The sequence below is a fragment of the Bidens hawaiensis genome, unplaced genomic scaffold, assembly GCF_021521415.1.
Source record: "Bidens hawaiensis isolate Kalapana, Puna unplaced genomic scaffold, B.hawaiensis_p1.1 tig00010738_1, whole genome shotgun sequence".
NCBI classification, from domain to species: domain Eukaryota; kingdom Viridiplantae; phylum Streptophyta; class Magnoliopsida; order Asterales; family Asteraceae; genus Bidens; species Bidens hawaiensis.
Window position 1 is genome coordinate 299,996 of NW_027491823.1, and position 24,274 is coordinate 324,269.

At 42.6% G+C, this 24,274-nt stretch overlaps 2 protein-coding genes across 3 annotated transcripts; both read right to left on the reverse strand.

Moving 5' to 3' along the window:
- Positions 1-815: 815 nt before the first annotated feature.
- LOC143536115 (uncharacterized) lies at positions 816-18,902 on the reverse strand. 2 transcript variants are annotated; one of them, XM_077030180.1, is made up of 6 exons: positions 18,719-18,902; positions 2,230-2,564; positions 1,856-2,151; positions 1,686-1,764; positions 1,387-1,578; positions 816-930 (listed from the first exon to the last, which is right to left on the reverse strand). In XM_077030180.1, the coding sequence occupies exons 3-5, from the start codon at positions 2,116-2,118 to the stop codon at positions 1,414-1,416; spliced, it is 507 nt and encodes a 168-aa protein (XP_076886295.1). In that variant the 5' UTR covers positions 2,119-2,151; positions 2,230-2,564; positions 18,719-18,902; the 3' UTR covers positions 816-930; positions 1,387-1,413. The 2 variants fall into 2 exon arrangements, with proteins under 2 accessions (XP_076886295.1, XP_076886294.1); XM_077030179.1 differs by having other exon boundaries at positions 1,856-2,564.
- On the reverse strand, positions 2,125-19,027 carry LOC143536161 (protein SAWADEE HOMEODOMAIN HOMOLOG 2-like). The gene is made up of 4 exons (XM_077030216.1): positions 18,719-19,027; positions 2,364-2,564; positions 2,225-2,275; positions 2,125-2,151 (listed from the first exon to the last, which is right to left on the reverse strand). Exons 1-4 carry the CDS (start codon positions 19,025-19,027, stop codon positions 2,125-2,127), a joined length of 588 nt encoding a protein of 195 aa, XP_076886331.1.
- Positions 19,028-24,274: the final 5,247 nt, after the last annotated feature.

The following is a 24,274-nucleotide window of genomic DNA, read 5'->3' on the forward strand; positions in this document are numbered from 1 at the left end:
CATGAATAGTGTGTTAGTATAGAATATAGAGTTTTTGGTAACTCCACATTTCCACCCATATTAGTTGGTAAATTAATCTTCTTTGAAACTCAACCGTTCAGTTATTTACAAGCATTGAAGCTCTACCTACTCACGTTCAATGCATAGCGCTTTTACATCCATGTATCCCGCTTCTCTTTCTCTTTACTGCCCTTTGTTTTACCAAACCGGAGTCGTTATTTAGTCCACAATGCTGGTGTTGCCTCTCGTCCTTGTGCCGTATCAGGTAATTCATCTTCCCTTAGTTGGATTGTGTTTGGTGCTTGTCATCATATTCTGCATTGGTGCTACATTATCGGTTATCAATTTTTGCAGCCATAGTTTTCTTAAATCTTCGTTGTATCTTAACGGGATGTGATTGTTGTTTATCACCGAATTTGTTCTATATCGTTGTTGGATTACTGATTACAAACTTTTGCGGGTATATATTCGTAATGTTTTAACCTACGTCCGTTGTGCATGGTTGAGTTTCTTCTGCATCATTTTATCGTTACTAATCAGCACTTTTCACTGGCCTAATTTTGATAATATATATAGTTAGATCTTGAAATAATTATTTAACATACCATTTACTATATTTTTAAGAAGATATCAAATGCTAATACATTCAGTTTCCAAATGTTTCGGATTTTTGTCGAGTTTGGGTTTGTTTGTCATCCAAAAATGTAACTGGTTGAAGAATCTACAATTAACTATGACCATTTTGTAATATCACACTTTAACTTTAAACTTAAAAGTAAAACAAACTAGTAATATCTAGCAGCTATTTTTATATATTTTGCCATAAATCTACAATATGCCATCCGAAAATGTAATTGGTAGAAGTGAACCTACACTGCAGCTTCACAAAAACACAAACACCATGCTTGCACCTTTAGTCCTTCACAACACCTGTAACAAATAATGTTTTCTTTAGTTAATATATTTTTATAGGAACACAAAGAAGACATTCAAGGCTTATAACAACAGTCAATTTTACTCATACTTTGTGTTATGTATAACTCTGTAAAAATAAGCATCTGCCAGTTTTTTCACATATTTTCATGCTTAAAATTTACAACTAAAAGTAGCTACAAGTTGGACGGCCCCTAAAATTGGTTATGTACCCGAAAGTGAACAGTGAGGACTGTGAGTGTAATTTCTGAAAACTTGGGACCAAAACTGCAGCACGGTCTTACTAAAGGGACCATCCGTGTAATTAACTCTATTTGCCGCTTTTGACATTCTATTATGGGTCATGCTCCTGGTTATCGGGCCGGGTCATGGGAATCAATTCAGAGCCAGATTTTATACTTCATTTTTCACGGCTAACTTACGACGTAAAACAACAGATAACTAACTGTTTACCTGCCATTTGAAACTGTCTTTTAACAATTAACTGAACGGGTCCCGTTTCTTGTTCTCCTCCATAGCTAGCCTCTGCAAGAGCCCGTTTTGATGATTGTGAAATGTCATAAACAAATCTTTTAACTCTTTAGCTTTCCTGAATTCTTCTGTTCCTGAACGAACAATCTTCAACTCATTCTTTCTACTGTAGCTCTGGGATTAGGAATGCAAACATTAATAAATAACTAATTAATAATATTTGATATGTTGTGTTTGAAATAGAGAATGAGATGCACTTAATTAAGGAATAACACATTTACTAGATACTTAGGCTGCAAGCTCTGCAGGTTTGTGTTAAATGTTCCACTTCTAAGACCATCTTCAGCTATTACCCACGGCCTACAAGAAATAAAATAACTTAGAACTAATAAACCTAAAGCACCACAATAATATCATTAATAACACAAACAATTAATGCTAGATTGCTTACCTTCCAGAGAAAGAAGTAATGAAGTGATTTGGATTGTTTATAAAATCACAAATCCTCTTTAGTTTTGTCTCGCTATCCACCATGATAGCCCCTCGTGCATATGTTTCCAGTGACAAACTTGGAAGAACACACGTCTGTGCAGTGATTGACGTATGCTCATGTATGAAATCTATCATCGACAACGGGCATGAATCCTTATCCAAGTTTGTCAAAACAATATAATGATGAGGATCAGTCTTTTTTACACCTCCAAAATCTGTCATGATCACTTAACTCAGTGCAGAACCTTTCCCTCCCTATCGACAAACACACAAATCAACAACGATTTCCAAAAACATTATCATATAATAAAATCTTTAGTTAAATTACAAAACCTGCACACGATCCAGCATGAGAACTGTGTTCCACACTGCCAAACACCTATAGATTCACCACAAATACAAATAAATAAAAGATATATAGCAAACTAAGAAGACCACATCATAATGACATTAACCGAAAAACTTGCCTGTGATTCAACCGAGGGCACTTTGAGTTGTTGCTTCACAAGATTTGCAAATTCAGCAATCTTGGGATGAATATCACCATGAACAATGAAACATATGTCCTCAATGGATGCTTCAGTTAAAGTCCCCTCACCAGGACCATGCTGCCAGCACAGTAAATAAGAGCATACACACTTCTCAGGTGTATGCTCCACGTAAAGCACCTATTATCAAGTACAAAACAGAAAAAAAAAATATGAACAAAGGTAGAAAAATAATAATACAAATTTATTACCTAAATAGCATTAGAAAATAAACAGTATTAGATTTTATCTATGATTATGTATTTTATTTGTAACACATTAAAACTTCGGATCGCCACAGCTGTAATTATCAACAGGTTTATCCTAAAACCGTCACAACGGTTTGTAGCAGCGGTTATCTACGCCTAATCCTTGTATAAATACAAAATATTATATAAATTATTCGGTGTTCATCACCAAGATTGATCGTTATTCAGTTAATCCACTATATTTCAATTCAATTGGTGTTTGTAATTTCAATTGTGATTGCATTCTGATTTCCAAGAAATTGGTATCAGGGCCTGGTCATATATCACACTCACAAAATCAAAACACAATCAGAAATTTCGATTCAATCAAAAACAAAGATGGATCAATAGGCGATTATTCTCGAAGGAAATGAGGATATGATAGGCGATGAAGAGACGTGGATCGACTCACTGGTAGACGATCTACTTTCCTCGGGTGTGATTATGCTCTTCCACCGATGGATCTCTGGAATCTGGGTTCTTCCACCTACAAAATGAACAGCACCGTAAACTTACCCCTCAGAAAGGGACAGAGGGGTCCTCTTTGGGGTAACCCTCCGGTGTGAGAATAAGTGTTTGTAGGAGAAGATAATAATATCAGAGTAAGGAAAATGGAGTGTATTGCTTAATAGCTGAATACTCTGTGATTGTCTGTGATTGTGTGTGTGATTGTATGTAACTGAGTGTCCCTTCCTTGTGGAGTTGATGTGGTATTTATAGTGCTAGGGTTTCCACTGATTGGGCTCAGCCTTGTTGGCCTCCTCCAATTGATTTGCGCCACGTGTCCTTGGGGACACCTGGTGCTTTTTCATTGGTTATAATCACGTGGTAGCACATGGGTTTTGCTGAGTTGTCCACCTTTCATTGGCAGCTGTCAACATCAGCATATTCTTATTCCTTGAAAAGATACCTTCTGGAAGGTTGTCTGACGTGCATAATCAAGGTTGCCCTAATCCTGATTTGGATAAGGACGAGGTTGATTATGTGCATGTGTGATACGTGCCTATCCTGAGGATGCGCGAGGTCTTCTCTTTATTCTCACGCGCAGATGTTTCATGCGCAGATGTGATATGCACAAGCATGTGATATGCGCCACGCGCAGATGTGATATGCGTGAGCATATGTGATGCGTGAGCATATGTGATGCCTGAGCATGTGATGCCTGAGCATATGTGATATGCGTGAGCATATGTGATGCCTGAGCATGTGATGCATGAGCATATGTGATATGCGTGAGCATATGTTATATGCGCCATGCGCATAGGTTTTGGCTTTGTGCCTTCATAATGTCTTGATTTCAAGACTCTTGTCTATATCTTGTGGGTTGACCCGCCTCGCTCGGTGTTGACGCGGGTACATACCTCTTCAAGCCCCCCCAGTCTAATGTGTGTCTTGTCTCGCGCGAGCGAGGTAAGATAGATATTAGACTTAATAGTTTGCTCTTTTAATAGGGTTTTGTCTTTTTCTTCTTATTACTCGTCGTTGCGCGAAATTCTATCCTTTTGGTTGAAACGAATCGTCTATGTACGTGATGGAGACGTGTCAGACCTTTCGTGTGCTCGAGGTGCTACAGTTGCCTTTCATGTCCCCTCACATAGTGTCAGGAACACGTGTCGCGCTCGCGTTGGTCCGTACCTGCGAGTGGTGGCGCGTGAACTCTGGTGGCAGCTGTATCGTTTCTTTCCGTGTCCCCTCACACAGTGTCTGGGACACGTGTCGCGCTCGCATTGGCTTACACCTGCGAGTGGTGGCGCGTGGAGTCCGATCAGTACCAAAATTTCTCTCTCCTGGGCCTATAAAAGCCAGCCCCTTAAGAGTTTTTATTCTTCATCTTCCTTGTTTATTCAAAGCTTTCCTGTCTTTCATTCTTTTCCGATTACCGTCTTCTGCTTCCAGATCTCTGTTCTTTTAGAGGCTTCCTCCGTTCGTTTTTACAGTTGTATGTCTGATAGTTCAGACAACACAATCTCCCCCAACAGTCGCCGTGTTAAATCGCTAGTAATGTCAACTTTGAAGAAGACCGGCAAGGGGAAGAAGACTGCTGAGGCCTCCTCGGAGGAGATAGGGAGGACTAAGGCAGTGAAGAAGTGGGATGAGATCCCCTGCAAACTGAGGCAGGCCGATCTTGACAGCCTTATCGATACTCAGGGTTTTCTCCCTGAGTATGGCTGCATGTTGCCGGCGGCCGGGCAAACGGCGGCGGACCCGCCCACCGGCTATATATGCCTGTATTGCCATTTTTTCACCCACTGCAACCTTCGTCTCCCGATGACAAGGTTTGTGGGTGCGGTGCTTAAGTTTTATGGGATTCATATATCCCAAGTCCATCCGTTTGGACTTGTGCGCATGACTCACTTTGAGTTCATGTGCAAATCCCAGCGCGAGGATCCCACCCCTCGTCGCTTTCAATTTTTTTATAAGCCCAAGATCCAAGATTCTTGGTTCTCATTTATTCCTCGCAGTCAGAAGGTCAAGTGCTGCACTGTTTCATTCAAGAGCCTTCATGACTGGTCTGAGAGATTTTTCTACATCAGGGCTGGTGTGATCCCCATCCGCATGACCATGCGTGCGATTTCTTCTGCGCCTGCGGATGTGGGTGTCCTCAAGAACCCAACTGGCGCCTGGGTAAACAAGTTGACCGCTGAACCATCCCCTGCCAAGAACATTTGTGAGGAGGCGCTGGTGGGGGTTGGTATGAGCAGGAGGTGGGCGGACAGCGCGACTGAGCCCGTTATCCAAGTTGACGGCTTGTGTAAGTTAATCTCATTGCTTTACTTCTGCGCGAATATAATTCGTTTTGCTGATATCATTTGACTTGTTTTGTGCAGTCACCAAGGAGTATATCCACGCCGCCTATGATGAGCATATGGAGGGTGGCTCCGTCGCCCTGGGCGCTGGGGAGGTTGGCTTCCCCGATCGCTTTGATGACATGTTCATCCCTGTTGATCTGGGATTTCTCTTTGACAGCGATGCGCCTGGTAAGCCTTTGTACTAATGCTTATGCCTTTATAATACCAAATTTGGCTAACATTTCCGTTGCACGTATTGTAGATGCGCTCGAAAACTACGAGCTGGAGCTCGCGGAAGAGGAGGAGGAAGAGGAGGCGCCCCAACTAAAGCGTAAAGCTAAGGGGAAAACTGGCGCAGGGGCCAGTAAGAAACAGAAGAAAGATGATGCCCCTGTTGTTCAGGATCCTCCTACTCAGGCGAAGGGACCTGAGAAAACCCAGGTGTTTACCACCAAGTTTTCCTTGTCTTCCCTGCCTCAAAAAGTGGGCAGACCTCCTGTCCACTTGAGGTATGGTGGCGCTACCTCCTCCCTTCGCGCTGCGGAAAAGGGAAGCGGTGTTGCGCCTTCGACAGGTATACTTTGCTTATCTTTTATGGTTCTATGAGCGCGATTCTGATAGAATTACTAATGAATCTTTGCTCACTCAAATGTGTGTAGAGCCGGCGACCTTGGCGGATCAACCTCAAGCGCCACAAGATGCCGAGGCTGCGCCGGAGGTTCCTTCGAAGTCCCCCGTTTTACCCTCAAAAAGGGGTAGAATGGACTTCATGGCGATGTTTGCCTCGCGAACGGAGTTGCGCCAATGTATGTTTTGCGCTTTTATTTTCTGACTTATTTCTTTTAGATCAAGTCATGAACCATTTATTTTGTTGATTTTTTCATAGGAGTCATAGCTGGCGTACAAGCTGCTGGCGGCACTCCTGGCGCCGGTGCCATCGCCGCTGGTTCTGCTCCTGCTCCTGCTAGTGCTGAATCTCCCCTCATTGGGATTACTAAGGAGCAGGAGGCCGTTTTGCGCGCCGACCTGGCGGCGTCGAGACCTCCCTCACCTCCTCCTGCGCACAGCCCTCCTCGCGAGACCGATTTTGGCTCTAGGTCGCAGGAGAAAAGGCCTGTTTCCGAGGAGGATGAGGAGTTTGAAGTTGAAGACTCCGACCGCGGTCGCGCCAGTCCTGCAGCGCCACAAGGCTTCGCGGCGGAGCCTTCTCGTGGGGCTGGCGCTGACTTTTCTGCTTCATCCCCGCAGGTATAGGTTCTTTTTTGCTCCGCTGCGCGGACTTCCATCTTAGTGTTTTGATGACTTAGATAATTACTTTGTTTTTGCAGGAAGCCGATCACATTTACCGCCCGAGATGGAATATTACTGAAGACATCACATTTCAGTCCATGGGTGTGTGTGCGGAATTCTGGGCTCATGCTGTGCCTCCAGCTGAAAGGAGGTTCCAGGAGGACCGCGCTCGCGATGACTTGCTCAACGATCATCTGTTTGCTGGGTCGGCCTTCTTTGCTGCCTCCCAAGAGCTTCGCTATGATTACGTAAAGGTACGTGATGCTCTTGCGGAAGCCAAGCAAGAGGCTAAAGTGTCTGCTTGGCATCTTTCTGATGCTCGAGAGAGAGCTGAGAAGCTCCAAGCAGAGCTCAGTGAGAACAGAGCAAGTGCGAACAGCGCCTTCGTGAAGCGCGGGCATGAGCTCCAGGCTGCGCGGGAGAAGCTACAGGCGGCGGAGGCGGACTCGGCCAAGTACGCGCGCAGAGCGCGCGACTTGGAGCTGGAGGCGGAGGCGCGTGACCAAGCTCTTGTCCAGTCTATAACTGAAAAATCATCACTGGAGAGTGAGGTTGCGCGCCTGAAGAAGGAGCTGGCGGCCGCGCAGGCCGAGAAGGATGAAGCCTTGGCGATGGCAGCGTCTAGCCAGGAAGCACTTGATTCTGCGCGGGCGGAAAAGGAAGAAGCCTTGGCGGCAGCAGCGTCCGACAAAGAGGAGCTAAAACAGACTAAGGAAACTGTTGAGTTGTTAAACTCTCAGATTCCTGCCCTCGAGACGACTGTTTCTTCTCTCGCGCAGGATCGCCAATGGCTAGTCTCACAGGGTATGACTCGTTGCGCTTATGCGATGAAATATTCAGACGAATTTCAGGCCCTTGTGATGGATTGCAACGCTGCCGCGCGCTTGGTGGGTCGAGCTGAAGGGTTTAAGGATGGCTATGAATATGGGATGCTGAAGAAGAACCCATCCGACTACCCTTATCAGAGCGACGTTGCCTGCGCGGACATGGCCGCGATGGGGGAGAAGTATTTAAATACTCCCATCCCCATCCTTGGGCAGGTATTTTAACTTTAATGAGATTACTTTGATTTATTTTCCAAGTATTTTTGTACTCATATTTTTCCTTATGATTTGCAGATATCCGCGCTTGCTGACCAGCCCGACCTCGGCGCGCTTAAGAAATTACTTGACGAGTGTGAAGGGGCTGGTGGCGGCGATGATGGCGCGGGGAATGCTGCTCCTGCAAGCGGCTCTGGCGTGGCCAAAGGATCCGCTCCTGACACTACTGTGATAGAAGACTCCATTCAGGATGAACAACTTGACTATGGTCAGTTTGGAGATGACGAGGAGCAGGCTGCGCCAGATGCTGAGGGCGGTGATGAGGATGATGAAGAGGCTGATGTCAACGTGGAGACTTGAGAAGCCCTTCATGTTTTTTATTTTTATTTGTAGTTTGTATCTCATCTTGTAAACTTGTAAATTTCAATGCTTTGGAATGAAAATTTTTTTTTCCCTTCTTCGCATCTTGCGCTTTCCCCATTCATCTCTTTATATTGCATGTTTGCTTGTTGAATATAAATATGCTTGCACGTTGAAATAAGAACAAGGTTGTAAGGAAATTATTATACTTAATCCTTGTCATATTGTAAGTGATTTTGCCATATCTTGATTATGTTGACACGTGCCTTGCCGTTTTCATTATTCCTCTTTTGCGCGACGTTATCGCGCATTATGGAATTATGAGTTTTTTAGCCTTTACGTGTCAATGTGTTACTCAGATATCCATTACAATTTTATGCGCGACCTCGACCTGAGACCTTAACAACTATGTTTTGGCATTTGCTTTGCCTTAGTTGTGTTTATGTATTTTTATGGTCAGGCTGCGCAGCATGTAGGATGGATGTTGTGAGTGATTTGAGCTAAGGCTCACATTATTGGGCTAAGGCCCTGAGCTAAGGCTCATAATTTTGGGCTAAGGCCCTGACGTTTTAGAGTTAAGACTCGTTAACGCGTTTGCGCATGTATGTTTTACTTCGTTTTATTTTGTTTTGATGTCAATACAATGTTGTCATATTGCTCAAAATTAATAAAGGGAAGTGTGAAACATGTATGCAAAAGGTAATAGAATCCACATTAAGAGAAGATAGCGCGTATCATTATTCATAATGGCTTAAAAAGCCTTGATTACAAACTTGACATTTTTTACATGAAACATTTTCTAAGCTGTGCTGCGTTCCATGCGCGCGGGATCTTCTTTCCATTCAAATCTTTTAAGGCGTATGCGCCTTTTCCCAATTCTTCTAAGACTTGATAAGGTCCCTCCCAATTGGGGGACATTTTTCCCGGGGGTATCGCGCGGCTAGCTTCATTGTTTCGAAGGACAAAATCATTTTTCTTGAAATGGCATTCTTTCACGCGCTGGTTGTAATATTTTTCCAGTTTTTTCTTGTATTTGGCTTCATTGATGATAGCCGCCTCTCTGCGCCCTTCAAGTAAGTTGAGATCCAACCTTCTTTCGCGCTCGTTATCAATCTTGCTCATCATGAGCACTCTATGGGATGGGCATCCAATTTCTGCTGGAATCATTGCCTCTGTTCCATAGGTTAGGCTGAACGGGGATTCGCCATTGCTGGTTTTGCTTAATGTCCTGTGTGCCCACAGGACATTTGGTAGCTCTTCGACCCAAGAATGGGATTCTCCCTCTAACCTTTTCTTCAGCCCATTCAGATTTTGCCATATCTTGATTATGTTGACACGTGCCTTGCCGTTTTCATTATTCCTCTTTTGCGCGACGTTATCGCGCATTATGGAATTATGAGTTTTTTAGCCTTTACGTGTCAATGTGTTACTCAGATATCCATTACAATTTTATGCGCGACCTCGACCTGAGACCTTAACAACTATGTTTTGGCATTTGCTTTGCCTTAGTTGTGTTTATGTATTTTTATGGTCAGGCTGCGCAGCATGTAGGATGGATGTTGTGAGTGATTTGAGCTAAGGCTCACATTATTGGGCTAAGGCCCTGAGCTAAGGCTCATAATTTTGGGCTAAGGCCCTGACGTTTTAGAGTTAAGACTCGTTAACGCGTTTGCGCATGTATGTTTTACTTCGTTTTATTTTGTTTTGATGTCAATACAATGTTGTCATATTGCTCAAAATTAATAAAGGGAAGTGTGAAACATGTATGCAAAAGGTAATAGAATCCACATTAAGAGAAGATAGCGCGTATCATTATTCATAATGGCTTAAAAAGCCTTGATTACAAACTTGACATTTTTTACATGAAACATTTTCTAAGCTGTGCTGCGTTCCATGCGCGCGGGATCTTCTTTCCATTCAAATCTTTTAAGGCGTATGCGCCTTTTCCCAATTCTTCTAAGACTTGATAAGGTCCCTCCCAATTGGGGGACATTTTTCCCGGGGGTATCGCGCGGCTAGCTTCATTGTTTCGAAGGACAAAATCATTTTTCTTGAAATGGCATTCTTTCACGCGCTGGTTGTAATATTTTTCCAGTTTTTTCTTGTATTTGGCTTCATTGATGATAGCCGCCTCTCTGCGCCCTTCAAGTAAGTTGAGATCCAACCTTCTTTCGCGCTCGTTATCAATCTTGCTCATCATGAGCACTCTATGGGATGGGCATCCAATTTCTGCTGGAATCATTGCCTCTGTTCCATAGGTTAGGCTGAACGGGGATTCGCCATTGCTGGTTTTGCTTAATGTCCTGTGTGCCCACAGGACATTAGGTAGCTCTTCGACCCAAGAATGGGATTCTCCCTCTAACCTTTTCTTCAGCCCATTCAGCAAGCTTTGGTTAGCGCGTTCCACTTGGCCATTCCCCTGAGGGTGATAAACTGAAGTGAAAATTTGGTTGATGCGCAATTCCTTGAGCCAGCTGGATATCTTCTTGTCAGTGAATTGCTTGCCATTATCGCTCACAATTTCCATGGGCAAGCCAAAACGGCATATGATGTGGCTCCATATAAACTGCTTCATCGCTTCGGCTATGATTTTTGCTAGTGGCTTGGCTTCAACCCATTTTGTGAAATAGTCTACTGCCACTACCAAAAATTTTACTCGCCCTTGCGCTTGCGGAAGGGGACCCACAATGTCGATTGCCCATTTGTGGAAAGGCCATGCAGAGGTTACTGGAATCAAGTTGTTCTTTGGCCGCATGGTGTTTGGCGCATAGCTCTGACATGCTTTGCATTTTTGGATCTCTTTTAGGGCGTCCAAGTACATGCCTGGCCAATAGTAACCTGCGCTCATTACCTTGGCAACCACCATGCGCGGGCCAGCATGTATTCCACAGATTCCTTCGTGTATCTCTCTGATCACATAACTTGCTTCCTCAGCATCTAGGCATTTCATGAGCGGCCCAAGATAAGAGCGTCGATATAATGTGCCATCAAGGAGTTCATAGTTCTGCGACTTGTGTCTTATCTTCCTCGCCTGTGCGCGATCATCTGGTACCTTTCCCTCCTTCAAGAATTCCATTATTGGAGTTATCCATGATGAAGGGGTTGTATGAGTTACAAGGACAGACTTCGCTATCACCGACGGGTTGCTCATTACTTCTACCCTGACATCTTTGCCAAAGTGATCAAAACTGGTTGATGCCATCTTACTCAGCGCGTCTGCAGATTTGTTTTCACTGCGCGGAATATGAATGATTCTGAAGCAGTCAAATTGCTCGATGAGCTTTTTCGCCTGCTCTAGATATAGAGGCATGGTGTTCTCTTTGGCATCATAAAGGCCATTGACCTGTGCTGCTACCAAGTATGAATCAACATGGGCCTCTAGCTTTTTAACTCCGAATTTGTGCGCGATGCGCAGCCCAGCCAGCAGGGCTTCATACTCAGCCTCATTGTTGGTGCTCTTGAAGTCCAACCTGATGGCATAAGTATATTCATGATTCTCTGGATCCACCAGTTTGAGACCTGCGCCGGACCCTTCGTTGTTTGAAGCTCCGTCAGTGAACAATCTCCAAACATTTTCTTCATCATTGGCTCGCGGAGGGTCTACCTCGCGCTGAGCCTCTTCAACTCTTCCTTCGGGGATTTCTGCGATGAAATCAGCTAAAACTTGCCCCTTTATTGCTGGACGGGGCTTATAGGCGATCGTGTGTTCACCTAATTCCAGGGCCCATTTTGTCAGCCTTCCCGAGAGCGCGGAGCGCCGCAAGACTTGCTGGATGTTGTAACCAGTTAATACTTCAATAGGATGACCATTGAAATATCTATGAAGCTTGCGCGACGCGTGTGTTAGTGATAAAACTAACTTTTCCATGATGGAGTAGCGCGTCTCAGGATCTGTCAGCACCCGACTCACATAGTATATTGGCGTTTGGATTCCCTTGCGATCCACCAACAATACTGCGCCGATGGCGCGCTCTCCTGCTGATAGGTACAATGTCAAAGTTTCACCAGGAAGTGGAGCTGTGAGCGCGGGCAGATTTATCAAACATTCTTTAATCTCACTGAAAGCTTGCTCGGCCTCAGGAGTCCATTTGAATTGGCTTTTCTTTAAGCAGTTTCTCAATGTATTGACAAATGGGGTAGATTTGCTTGCATGGTTCGCTAGGAACCTGTTGATTGATACCAATCTACCATTCAGCTTCTGAACTTCTTTCATGGTGGATGGCGAGGGCATGTCAAGGATGGCCTCCACCTTCTCAGGGTTCACCTTAAAACCATCCTTGGTGACCATTACACCTAGAAATTTTCCCTCTTGCACGCCGAAAGTGCATTTGCTCGGATTGAGCTTCATGTTAACTTCCGTTAGGCGCCCAAGGGTTTCTTCGATGTCTTTGAGCATTTGTTTTTCCTCCCTACTTTTGATCACCAAATCATCCACATAGACTTCTAGGTTTCTTCCAATTTGATCGCTGAAAACGGCATCCATAAGTCTTTGGTAGGTGGCTCCCGCATTCTTCAAACCAAAGGGCATCTTTGTGTAAAAGAAAACACCCTTGTCGGTTCTGAAGGCGGTCTTGTCCTCGTCTTGTGGTGCCATTTGAATCTGGTGATAGCCCTTGTAGGCATCCAAGAAACATTTGAGCTTGAATGACGCCACGGAGTCCACCTTTGCGTCGATGTTTGGGAGGGGGTAACAATCCTTTGGGCATGCTTTGTTGAGGTCCTTGAAGTCAATGCACATCCTCCATGACCCGTTACTTTTCTTTACCATCACAGGATTGGCTACCCATGTCTGGTATCGTATCGGGCGGATGATGTTTGCGCGCAGTAGATCCTCAACCTGCTCATTCATGGCCCTCGCTTTCTCATCCCCCATGACTCTCTTCTTTTGAGCAATTGGCTCTACAGACTTGAACGTGTTGAGAGAATGTTGTGCCAGGTCTCGCGGAACCCCAGTCATATCAGAGTGTTGCCACGCGAAGACCGACATATATGCTGTGAGCAATCTTTTCATTCTCAACCTCGTGTCGTCTGATATCGTTGCGCCAATTGTGATTTTCTGCTCCGGGAATTTTGGGTTGAGAATCCATTCCTCTGGCGCGTCGTCTGCCATTGGAAGTTTCATTCTCCCTTCCCGCGGAGTACTTGTCACTGCACACAAATGATCTCTGTATACAAAAGTTACACCTGTTGGTGTTGGGAACCCCAACGCGCCGTGCGCTGGCGACGGTATGGCGTTGAATTGGGCAATCGTTCCCCTACCCAAGATCATATTGTGGCAAGAAGTGGTGGGCAAGACCAAGAAGTTAACAACTTCGGCTCGCTTGTGTTTCTCATCCCCCATGGTTAGTTCAAATTGTATCTGACTTAGGGGATGAATGATTTCATTTGAAACACCAGAGATTGGTGCATTCACAATTTCAAGCCTTTCTTGGTCTGCCGGATCCAGTTTTCTGAAACATTGCTCATACATGATGTCTGATTCGCTGCCAGTGTCCACCAGGACTTTTGACACTTCGTAATGAGCAATGTGTGTAGTGATGACAAGAGGACTGCTGATAGAAGGGCCTCCCCTGATTCTTGGGAAGATTACTTGTTGCTCGCGCCAATCTCCTTGGATTTGCGCGCTTCTCTTTCTTGATGTTTGCCCTTGCCTTCCTCCCTCGGCTACACAGATTCTTTTGTACTTCTTACTGGCAGAGGCTCCTTCTGGTTGTTCACTTTCTGGTCTTGGGTTTTTCACCAGGTGAGCCAGCTTGCCTGATTTCACATCTTTTTCAATTGCATCCTTCAAGTGATGGCATGCATCAGTGTTGTGTCCCGTGGACTTGTGAAACTCGCAGTACTTGCCACTGTTTGATGGTCCCTTGTAGTGTAGTGGCTTGGGGCTTTTGAACTGGACATTCTCAGTGCTTAACACTTGTGAAGGTGTTTTAGTGAGAGGAGTCCAGATTCTTGGCAGAGGTCTGCTAGGATCTCTGCCGCCTTCCCTCTTTTCACCCTCCCCGTGATTACGAACGTCTTTTTGGGGCTGGGGTGAGCTTGGTTGCGCCTGCTTTTCTGCGGAAGAAAAACTGGTTGATTGCAACTTGGACCATACAGTGTTCTGTTTGCCCCTTCTTTCGCTGCTGCGGGGTGCCTCTGCTTGATGCCCTCTTTCTCTCGCTCTATCTTGGGCAATCTGTTTTTCATTTCTCGCGAAGACTCGCGATGCTTCCATTAATTTGGCCCAAGTGGTGGGCATGCCATCTCTGCTCACAAGAGCTCGGCGGAGTTGATCACTGCGCGCGCCTTGTATAAAGGCCACGCGCAATAGTTGCTCAGTGATACCTCCGATTGCCAGAGAATCCTGATTGAAACGAGTGATGTAGTCTTCAATCGTTTCATCATTCCTGCGCACGCAGTGCATGATGTCATCAGGGTCGCGCGTGTGTCTGCGCTGTTGTACGAAGTGAGCTTGGAACTTTTCCAATAGTTCCTCGAACCCATCGATTTGCCCAGTAGGCAAGCTTTCAAACCAGACATGCGCCGCGCCCGTGAGGCAGCGAGCAAACATGTGACACCATGTTGGCATCGTCCAGCTTTCTAGGTTTCCAGTGTTGTAAAAACCTTGTAAGAAATCGTCTGGATCTGTTGTGCCGTCATATTTGCCCAAACCACTTGGCATCTTGGTCTTGTGCTGGATAGGGGCCTTCGCGATGCGCTCAGTGAATTTTGAATGTTTCACCAAGATGGCTGGCCTGTATGGTGTGGTTACATCCACTTGCCCTCTCACTGGTGGGCTGTATGGTGTGTGCAGATCCAGATCGGCTCTGACTCCAGGCGCCATGTTCATTTGCGCGCGGAGCTGTGAGCCTCCTGCATGAGTGTCTCGCGTCTTCCTGACGCTGCGCACTTCTTCATCACTAAACTCAGCGTGTTCAGTGTGAACAGAGTGACCCTCTTCCGGCGCGCGCGCCCTTTTTGTTCCTTGAATGGCTTGCCTGTCAAACGCTAGCCTTTGTGTTAAGTCGGCTAACTTTTTCTGTTTGACCATTTCATTGTACTTGTCCATTAGACGTCGTTGCTCGTTTATGAGCCATTCTTTAGGGTCATTGGTTTCATCTTCTGGACCCATTGGTCCTTTTTGTTTCGCGCCGGCAAGATTTTGTAACGTGAGATCGTCTGGAGGAGTTTCAGTCTGGCCGTGAGGAGTTGTGATGAAGGGACAGTTACTGGTGGTGTGCGTAGAATCACGCGGCCCCCTCAGAAACTGCTGTCCCTCATTAACATCCTCACGTTCAATATCCTGCAGAACTTGATCGACGTTACGAGCACCAGAAACCATGGTGAAATTTTGTTTTTTTAGAGATCTGATGAGATCTTCTTGTTGCCGTTGTAACAGTGGATGGCGCCAATGAAGAGACGTGGATCGACTCACTGGTAGACGATCTACTTTCCTCGGGTGTGATTATGCTCTTCCACCGATGGATCTCTGGAATCTGGGTTCTTCCACCTACAAAATGAACAGCACCGTAAACTTACCCCTCAGAAAGGGACAGAGGGGTCCTCTTTGGGGTAACCCTCCGGTGTGAGAATAAGTGTTTGTAGGAGAAGATAATAATATCAGAGTAAGGAAAATGGAGTGTATTGCTTAATAGCTGAATACTCTGTGATTGTCTGTGATTGTGTGTGTGATTGTATGTAACTGAGTGTCCCTTCCTTGTGGAGTTGATGTGGTATTTATAGTGCTAGGGTTTCCACTGATTGGGCTCAGCCTTGTTGGCCTCCTCTAATTGATTTGCGCCACGTGTCCTTGGGGACACCTGGTGCTTTTTCATTGGTTATAATCACATGGTAGCACATGGGTTTTGCTGAGTTGTCAACCTTTCATTGGCAGCTGTCAACATCAGCATATTCTTATTCCTTGAAAAGATACCTTCTGGAAGGTTGTCTGACGTGCATAATCAAGGTTGCCCTAATCCTGATTTGGATAAGGACGAGGTTGATTATGTGCATGTGTGATACGCGCCTATCCTGAGGATGCGCGGGGTCTTCTCTTTATTCTCACGCGCAGATGTTTCATGCGCAGATGTGATATGCACAAGCATGTGATATGCGCCACGCGCGGATGCGCCACGCGCAGATGTGATATGCGTGAGCATATGTGATGCGTGAGCATATGTGATGCCTGAGCATGTGATGCCTGAGCATATGTGATATGCGTGAGCATATGTGATGCCTGAGCATGTGATGCATGAGCATATGTGATATGCGTGAGCATATGTTATATGCGCCATGCGCATAGGTTTTGGCTTTGTGCCTTCATAATGTCTTGATTTCAAGACTCTTGTCTATATCTTGTGGGTTGACCCGCCTCGCTCGGTGTTGACGCGGGTACATACCTCTTCAGGCGATTATGTTTCTACTGCAAAGAATCTGGGTGCAAGATTAGGCAATGCAGACTAAAGGAACAGGATGATGCAAACCAATCAACACAGGGATTCAAGACCAGTTGACAAACACTGGTTTTATGGATGTAAACATCGTTACAGGAACACATCAAGATTCATGGTCTGAAATCTGGTATGTTACTTAGTACCCATTATAAAAATCATATTGCCCAAAATTTATCCCTGTTTAACAGAATCAAAAGTTCTTTTAGAATTGAAACAAGAACCGAAAAATCTGAGATTATGTTTATTCTTGGGGCGGGTCAAGTAATTTTGGGCATTAATGGTAACGCACTAAATCTTCAAAGTGTGTTCTATGTTCCTGAATTTGATAGGAACATGTTAAGTTTGGAACAATTGAGAAAAGAGGGATTCAAAATCAAATTTGAGGGAAACAAATGTGAAATCACACCTACATTTGATGATGAATCGGGCAGATGTACTTGCAAATCAAAAGAAAATAGCTTTGATGTGAACAGAGCATTGTTAAGAGGATTACAAAGCACACGAAGATCTCAAGAGATAATTTATTGAGTCTTGTGTTAATGAACTTTCACTAAATGAGGAACACCCCAACACAATAGATTGGTTGTATCTAATCATTGATGCAGTGGAATCCAACAGCTTTAACGATTGTATCACTTTGTTGGATTTAATTGACGGCATCAATGATCTTTACAAATATAGAGGATCAGATCAGTGTAAAGTTTTTACATATGCTAGATTGATTCTTTAATTTCTATCTGAAGTTATTAATGCCAATTCCACCAAAAGTTGAATAAACAAAAAAGGTGGGATGTTCGATCTTTATATAGGAGTCAAAAGAGAAGGGGGGTAGACGAATACAACCTCTGGACCATCATTGCAAAAGATGTTGGGTTGGAGTATGAAGATGATCTCATTGTCAAAGTACTCTACAAAGAATATCTGGATGAAATAGAATGGAATTGCAATGTGACAACAGCAGCACGGGAAAGACGAAAAGTGAATGGAAATTCAATAATTACAGGTTCCTTAAGTGGTGCAAACAAAGATCAAGGGGGCGTTAATGCACAAGATCAGGCACAGACTTTGCTCTATATCTAAACGAAAATTGGAATGCAGCGAAGAAATTCATGAAGAGGCGAAAGTTCGATTTTGCCAAAGCAACTGAAGCTATCAAAGATGCTCATAAAATCCCTCTTAAAAAACTTAATAATGTTTAAGGGGGAATATTAGAATTTGTCACATTAAAACTTAGGATTATATTTGTAATTATTATATTAAGGGTGGAAACTTAGAGTTGCTACCGCCGTCATTCTCAACAGGTTTATCCTAAACCGTCACAACGGTTTGTAACAGCAGTTATCCATGCCTAATCCTTGTATAAATATTATATCAATTCTTCGGTGTTCATCACCAAGATTGAACATTATTTGCTTAATCCACCATTTCAATTTAATTTCTGTTTGTAATTCCAATTATGATTACTGTGATTGTGTTCCGATTTCCAAGAAATAGCATATACTAATTATAGGGAGGGTTCATGTACAAAATAATCTTAACATGAGAACGTAGGAAACAACACCAATCTACCAAAAATGATAACATAGGAAACAATACCAAGTTATCAACTGCTATACCAATCTACATTAGCAATGTTTTATAATAACAAAGAAAAAAAGCTAATAATAACAACAAAAGAAACAGAATCAGCATCAAAATAATAACAGCAAATACTTATACCAGCAAAAGAAAAAAATCTAATAATAACAACACAATGTAAATCAACAAATACTTATAGCGTCTCATAATCGGAAATCAACTAATATGAACAAAAAAACAGCAAACACTTATAAAAACAAACCTAATAATAACAGCAAATACTTATAACAGCAAAAGAAAAAAGAACCTAATAATAACAATAAAATGTAAATCAATAAATACTTATAATGTCTCATAATCAGAAATCACTCAATCAGTAAATACGAAACAACAAACGCTTACAAAAATAACCTAATAATAACAACAAACTGATTCATGTTCAGAGACTCTAAGCTAATCACATCAGCATGACATCTATTACACGACTAATTAATCAATAATCAAAGCAAAACATTAAAAACATTAGCCCTAAAATATAGATAATAAAGCACATACAGCATCAACAACGGCGTCATAATAAAGAAGTTCGTCACGGTCATGGCGTCTGTAAATAGCACAGACTCGCATGCCTTGAACGAGTATGGAACACTCATTATCCTCCACCGGCTTGGATACTGGACGGAACTTGTGAATAAGTTGTTCGATGTCACAGTGAGTGTTGAAATCGGCCACGGAGAAGACCTCGAACTTGACTCGGAGCTGGTTTTGGTGTTCGAGAACGACGGCGCAGGTGAACCACGCTGCGTCTTTCTTCGTTAGGTATTCGAGATCGTAGTCGACTTCGATATCGTCTAAAACCGCCATTGTAATGGTGATGATAATGGTGCTTCAAGGTGGCGTACAAACATGCAATTTTGGGTAGGTGTCTCGGGACAAATGCAAGCGTTTATAATTTTGAGTTCAGTCAACTATAAGGCTGAGGGGTGTGGAGCGCGAGAAAGGGCGCGTGAGGCCATCCGCTCGCGCCCCGGGGCGCGAGCACCACACCACCGAGGCGCGAGAGGGGCGCGAGAGGGGCGCGAGCGCGGATTTCCAGGCGGGCTCAAGGGTGATCGCGGGAGAAGAGAGAGGAAAAGCTGGTGGGCCCACCCAAAAGAGCCGTTGAGCTCGGGTTTTTTTTTAAAAAAACCTTTACAAAATCCTATATAATACCCCTAAATCAACCCATTTTAACCATATCAAACACAACTTCAATCTCCACACCAGGGCCACGTGTCTTATCCTACACAACATGACGTTAGAAGACGAGGGCAAAGCTATATGCCAAAACTACCAAGGTGACATTCCGCCACAACCGTCCACAATCAGTGATCAACAAAAACTTCATAACATAGCAAATATCAAGAGCCGTGAGATACACGGGGATCTTCGACATGAGTTGGTTGAACATTTGTGGGCGAGGCGACCAGATGATCTTGTATTAGATTAGTTTTATTATTAAATATTATTGTTTGTTTAATTTTTAGTATGTTTTTTTTATTATGAATTTTCAAAAAAATGTGTGTTTTTTTAAATAATTTCTTGTTTTTTTAATAATACGTTTTTTTAATACATTTATAAAAAAATAAAAAAATAAACCGCTTGCGCCCCCTCTCGCGCCCCTCCACACCAGGGCCAGGGGCGCGAGCACCACAACCAACACCCATCTTATCAAGTTTCTCTCTCTGCCACACGTCACAATATTATTGGCTGGAGCCCCCACTTGCGCCCCCTCTCGCGCCCCCCACACCCCTCAGCCTAAGGCTGAGGGGTGTGGGGCGCTAACCTGGGCGCGTGAGCCCCTCCGCTCGCGCCCCCAGGCGCTAACCCCACACCACCGGGGCGCGAGCGCGGGCGCGAGCGGAGCGCGGAAATCCAGGCAGGCGTGAGTGTGGTCGCGAGAGAAGAGAGAGGAAAAGCTGGTGGGCCCGCCCAAAAGAGCCGTTGAGCTCGTTTTTTTTTTTTAAAAAACCTTTAAAAACTCCTATATAATACCCCAAAATCAACCCATTTCAACCATATCAAACACAACTTCAATCTCCAAACTCATATATAATATCCCAATCTCCTATATAATACCCAAAATGTCTGGAAATTGGTACCCAAACCTAGATTCAGATTATAGTTACGACGATTTATGGCCGTAAACATCGTCGATCTTGTTGAATCCCTCAATAAATTCAACAAAACCATGGAGGTGGTCTCTAATGACAAAAAGGAAAAAAGTCGAATGAGAGATTTGGACTTCCTTACAAGAGACTTCAGTAACCTAAATCCGGTCGATCAAATGCTGATGGAAAAGCAAAAGGAACGTATCCGAAAGAGGTTGATCGAAGAAGACCAAGCCGAAGAATAAGAATAATGTTTTTTTAGTACTTTAATTTTTATTTTATTTTTAGATATTAATGTGTTTTTTTTAATGTGTGTTTTTTTTAATAATTTATGAGTTTTTTTAATAATACGTTTTTTGAATATATTTATAAAAAAATAAAAAAAAAATCCGCTGGAGCCCCTGCTGGAGCCCCTCCACACCAGGGCCAGGGGCTCCAGCGGGGGCTCCAACACCCATCTTATCCAGTTTCTCTCTCTGCCACACGTCACAATATTATTGGCTGGAGCCCCCACTCGCGCCCCCGTTAGAGCCCCCCACACCCCTCAGCCTAAACTATCACTCGATGCCTGTCAATAATGTTTGGAGTCACAATTTGTTGAAATGAAAGATGACAACGTAACTTAAACTCGATGGGAATAAACAAAACCCAAAAAATACAAGGCATATTTAGGGTCGGGTAGGGACCTGGTATAAGATTATTTTTTGAATATATTTTTTTTTTTTGGAATGGGATATGATGAACCGAGATACGCCTGTTTACTCAATAACGGAAGTATGGATGGTAAAATAAATCTGAATTTCAAGCATGGATGTGTACATTATTAACCCTAATTATTTCCTATTTGTAAGTATATATTTCCAAATATGAAAGAGCTTGGTACTGACCAACAGTGGCGGAGCCAGAAATTTTTTTCTACGGGTTCGAATTTTTTCCGGCGTCAAAGTTTTCGGGTCCGGATGGGTCGGGTCGGGGCCATCATTCAGCCAAATAAATAAAACAAAATATCACAACCATAACAAAAGTATACCATCAGTATTAAAATAAATATAAAGTTATAATAAATAAAACGGCTTACGTATTATAATTGTTCTATACGGGTTTTCATGTATTGAAAATGAATCATAACATCTTTGGTCGCGACTATCAGAAATAACTCATTTTCAATATAGCAAATGTAAGCATCATTTATATAACCACTACCCATCCGATTAGTTCGAATACTTTTTTTAAAATGATGATAGAGGAGATCAAAAGGAGTACATTCTCATGGATAAAAAAAAGGGGCGATGAGAGGAACTTGATTGGTCGAGTTTGTGTAAGTTTACATTTTAAAAAAAATGAAGTTTGGTGTTGTATGTTCCTCCATTTCAAGCTTCTTGCTAGGTATAGGAGTTTTTATAATAATATATAAGTCGCTCAAAAAAAATAAAAATAAACGTGGATGAATGATGATGACCATTAAACAAAATATGGCGCTACACATATTATAACAAATACAATATTTGTCTAGATATATTTTTTGTGGGCATAGGGGAAATTGACAAGACTCCTTAAATTATCTTCTTTTCCATGGGTGACCTAAAATTAAATAGCATGTACTCAAAATGTCACAAAAACGTCGACAGGCTAGCTGAAGAAAATGACATCGTTGTCTCTGTTTGAAATTCAAGTTTTTGTTTTTTTTTCACCGGCGAATGATGAAATGTTTTCAGAGATTTCATGACAATGGGTTCGTTCGCCGAAAAAGAATGGGTTCGCTCGTTAAATCGTACCTATAAGTTATATATAAAACCGAAAATGAACCGGGTTCGGCCGAACCCAGTGACGTCTATGTGGCTCCGCCACTGCTGACCAATCTCGATCCCGAATTTTCCAATCCCAGTTTTCTTAAAACTTGCTATCAATACCAAAATGTTTGGTTAAATACCAACACCGATCCCGATTTTCTTAAAAACTTGATACATGTCCGTTTTGATACCAGTACCATTTTCTCATTTCTATTTCCAAATTTCATAGTTCCCACCATCCTAATTTTGATTCCATGATTTATCTTTTTTATATTTATTTTAAGTATATATATTGAGTATGCGTGCAAGGTGTTTATAATGTGTGTGAAATGAAAGAATGATGAATATGTCTTCATGGGCACAGCCACTACTATAGTCGTCATGGGCACAGTCAATACGCTATGTATATTTTGGTAGTGTTTAGAGTAACTGATAAATATAACTGATTAATGTTATTTGATAGATGCCAAACGAGTTTAGGGTCAGGTATATCCAAAGGACAATTATGCCCAATAACCGATGGATTTTGGGCAGGTTTGAATATGATGCAACTAAAAGTTTAGATAAAAGAAATTCTAGAAAGCTAAAACCCCATCATATCTGTCTTTATTTTTTGACTGCTATTGACAATGATTAGACGTGAAGTGGTGGGGTAGGCACATAGGTGATGGCACTGGCTCTAGTGGCGTCTAACAAGAACCAATAGGAAGCGTAGGAGGCGGTGGTGGCAACAAGGAGCTGCGAATGGTGATGGCGGGGGCACCGGTGAGCAGTCGCGGATCTAGGAATTACTTTCGGTGTGTTCACTGTTCGGGTCGGTTTGACGGTTCGGGTCATTTAAGGTTTATCACATAATAAAAATATGAATCAAATTGTTCGGGTTGGTTAACGTTTTTCACATAATAATGCCTACAAATCTAGTTTAAACATCACTAATTGTCTAATTCAATTAACAAATTTCAACGTAAATCTATTCGTTTTAATTCTAATTTCAATAAATAAACAAAAATAATTGAATCATAACATCAAATATACATGGAATATTGACTACTTTTATGAAGTCTAAAACGAAATGATTCTGAAGAGTATGGATAACTTTCATAAGCTTAATCAAAGGCCAGGTCAAACTTTAAACTACATTACAAATATCGACTACTAATCACAAAATCTCAATTGAACACGCTTCATAAAAGTTCATATATGACAGATGAAATCTACATTAAAAATATAAATTTTTGATTTGATAGTGTTATTAAAAATAGGCATCACACTGCTTCAATTTAAAAAGAAAAAAAGAGATCCACGGATCAAATCAACAAAAAGTTTGAAATCAATTAGAAGGATGAACGAAAACTAGGTTTTGGACACCGAGGATGTAAAAGAGAAGAAATATACGAGGCATACATATGTTGTTTACAGTGAAGAACCAAGAACACCACAAAGCTAAATCCTCTTCTATTATTTCATCACGTAAAAAGAGAAGCTTTAAAGGGGACTCGAACCCGAGTTATCACAGTGGAAGGGCTGGAGGTTAACTAATAGAACAAGTCTCAATTTTGTGTATGGTTTCACTCACAATTTATACGTGGGTTCACTTTCATAATTTATACAAGTGTTCTATATAAAATCCGAAACTTAGTGGGTTCCTGTGAACCCACAAGTGTATACGTATATCTGCCCAGGCCGGTGAGGCCTGTAACCACCAATAGGTGGTAAAGAAAGTGTACGCTTCCACCCATTGTAAACCATTCTTCGATTATACTTTTGTCAAACAAACCAATAATGATAAAGCCGAATTTCAAAGACAAATTATAGCAAAGTTGTTTGGTCCATTAGGTCAGGTATAATAGTTATCTAATAGCATATCATCATTTACAAAACTATATATATAGGTTGCCTTTTCCATCTTCCATTCATATCCAACACCAAAATATGAAATCCATCCAATTACACAAATTACACATATGACCATCCTTGCACCTTTACACACCTGCAACAAACAATGATTTCTTTAAAAAAATAACGTTTTATTTATGAAGGAAAAAAAAGACAATATGGCTTGTATATCATTTATGATCTCACATATGTTTCCAAGTGTAGAACCAAAAGCTAGCTATAATTGTCAGTTGGGTTGGGTTGGGTCGGGTCAAGGGAAACAATTACGACATGAA

What these genes read in the sequence shown, in the direction of transcription:
- LOC143536115 (XM_077030180.1), bottom strand. Translation starts at nt 2,118, where the DNA reads ATGACAGATTTTGGAGGTGTAAAAAAGACTGATCCTCATCATTATATT. An exon ending in ATTACTTCTTTCTCTGGAAG is followed by an intron (nt 1,765 to 1,855) that starts GTAAGCAATCTA and finishes TATTTCTTGTAG; the next exon opens with GCCGTGGGTAATAGCTGAAG. An exon ending in GCTTGCAGCCTAAGTATCTA is followed by an intron (nt 1,579 to 1,685) that starts GTAAATGTGTTA and finishes TCCTAATCCCAG; the next exon opens with AGCTACAGTAGAAAGAATGA.
- LOC143536161 (XM_077030216.1), bottom strand. Translation starts at nt 19,027, where the DNA reads ATGGCGGTTTTAGACGATATCGAAGTCGACTACGATCTCGAATACCTA. An exon ending in ATGACGCCGTTGTTGATGCT is followed by an intron (nt 2,565 to 18,718) that starts GTATGTGCTTTA and finishes ACTTGATAATAG; the next exon opens with GTGCTTTACGTGGAGCATAC. An exon ending in CTGGATCGTGTGCAGGTTTT is followed by an intron (nt 2,152 to 2,224) that starts GTAATTTAACTA and finishes GTTTGTCGATAG; the next exon opens with GGAGGGAAAGGTTCTGCACT.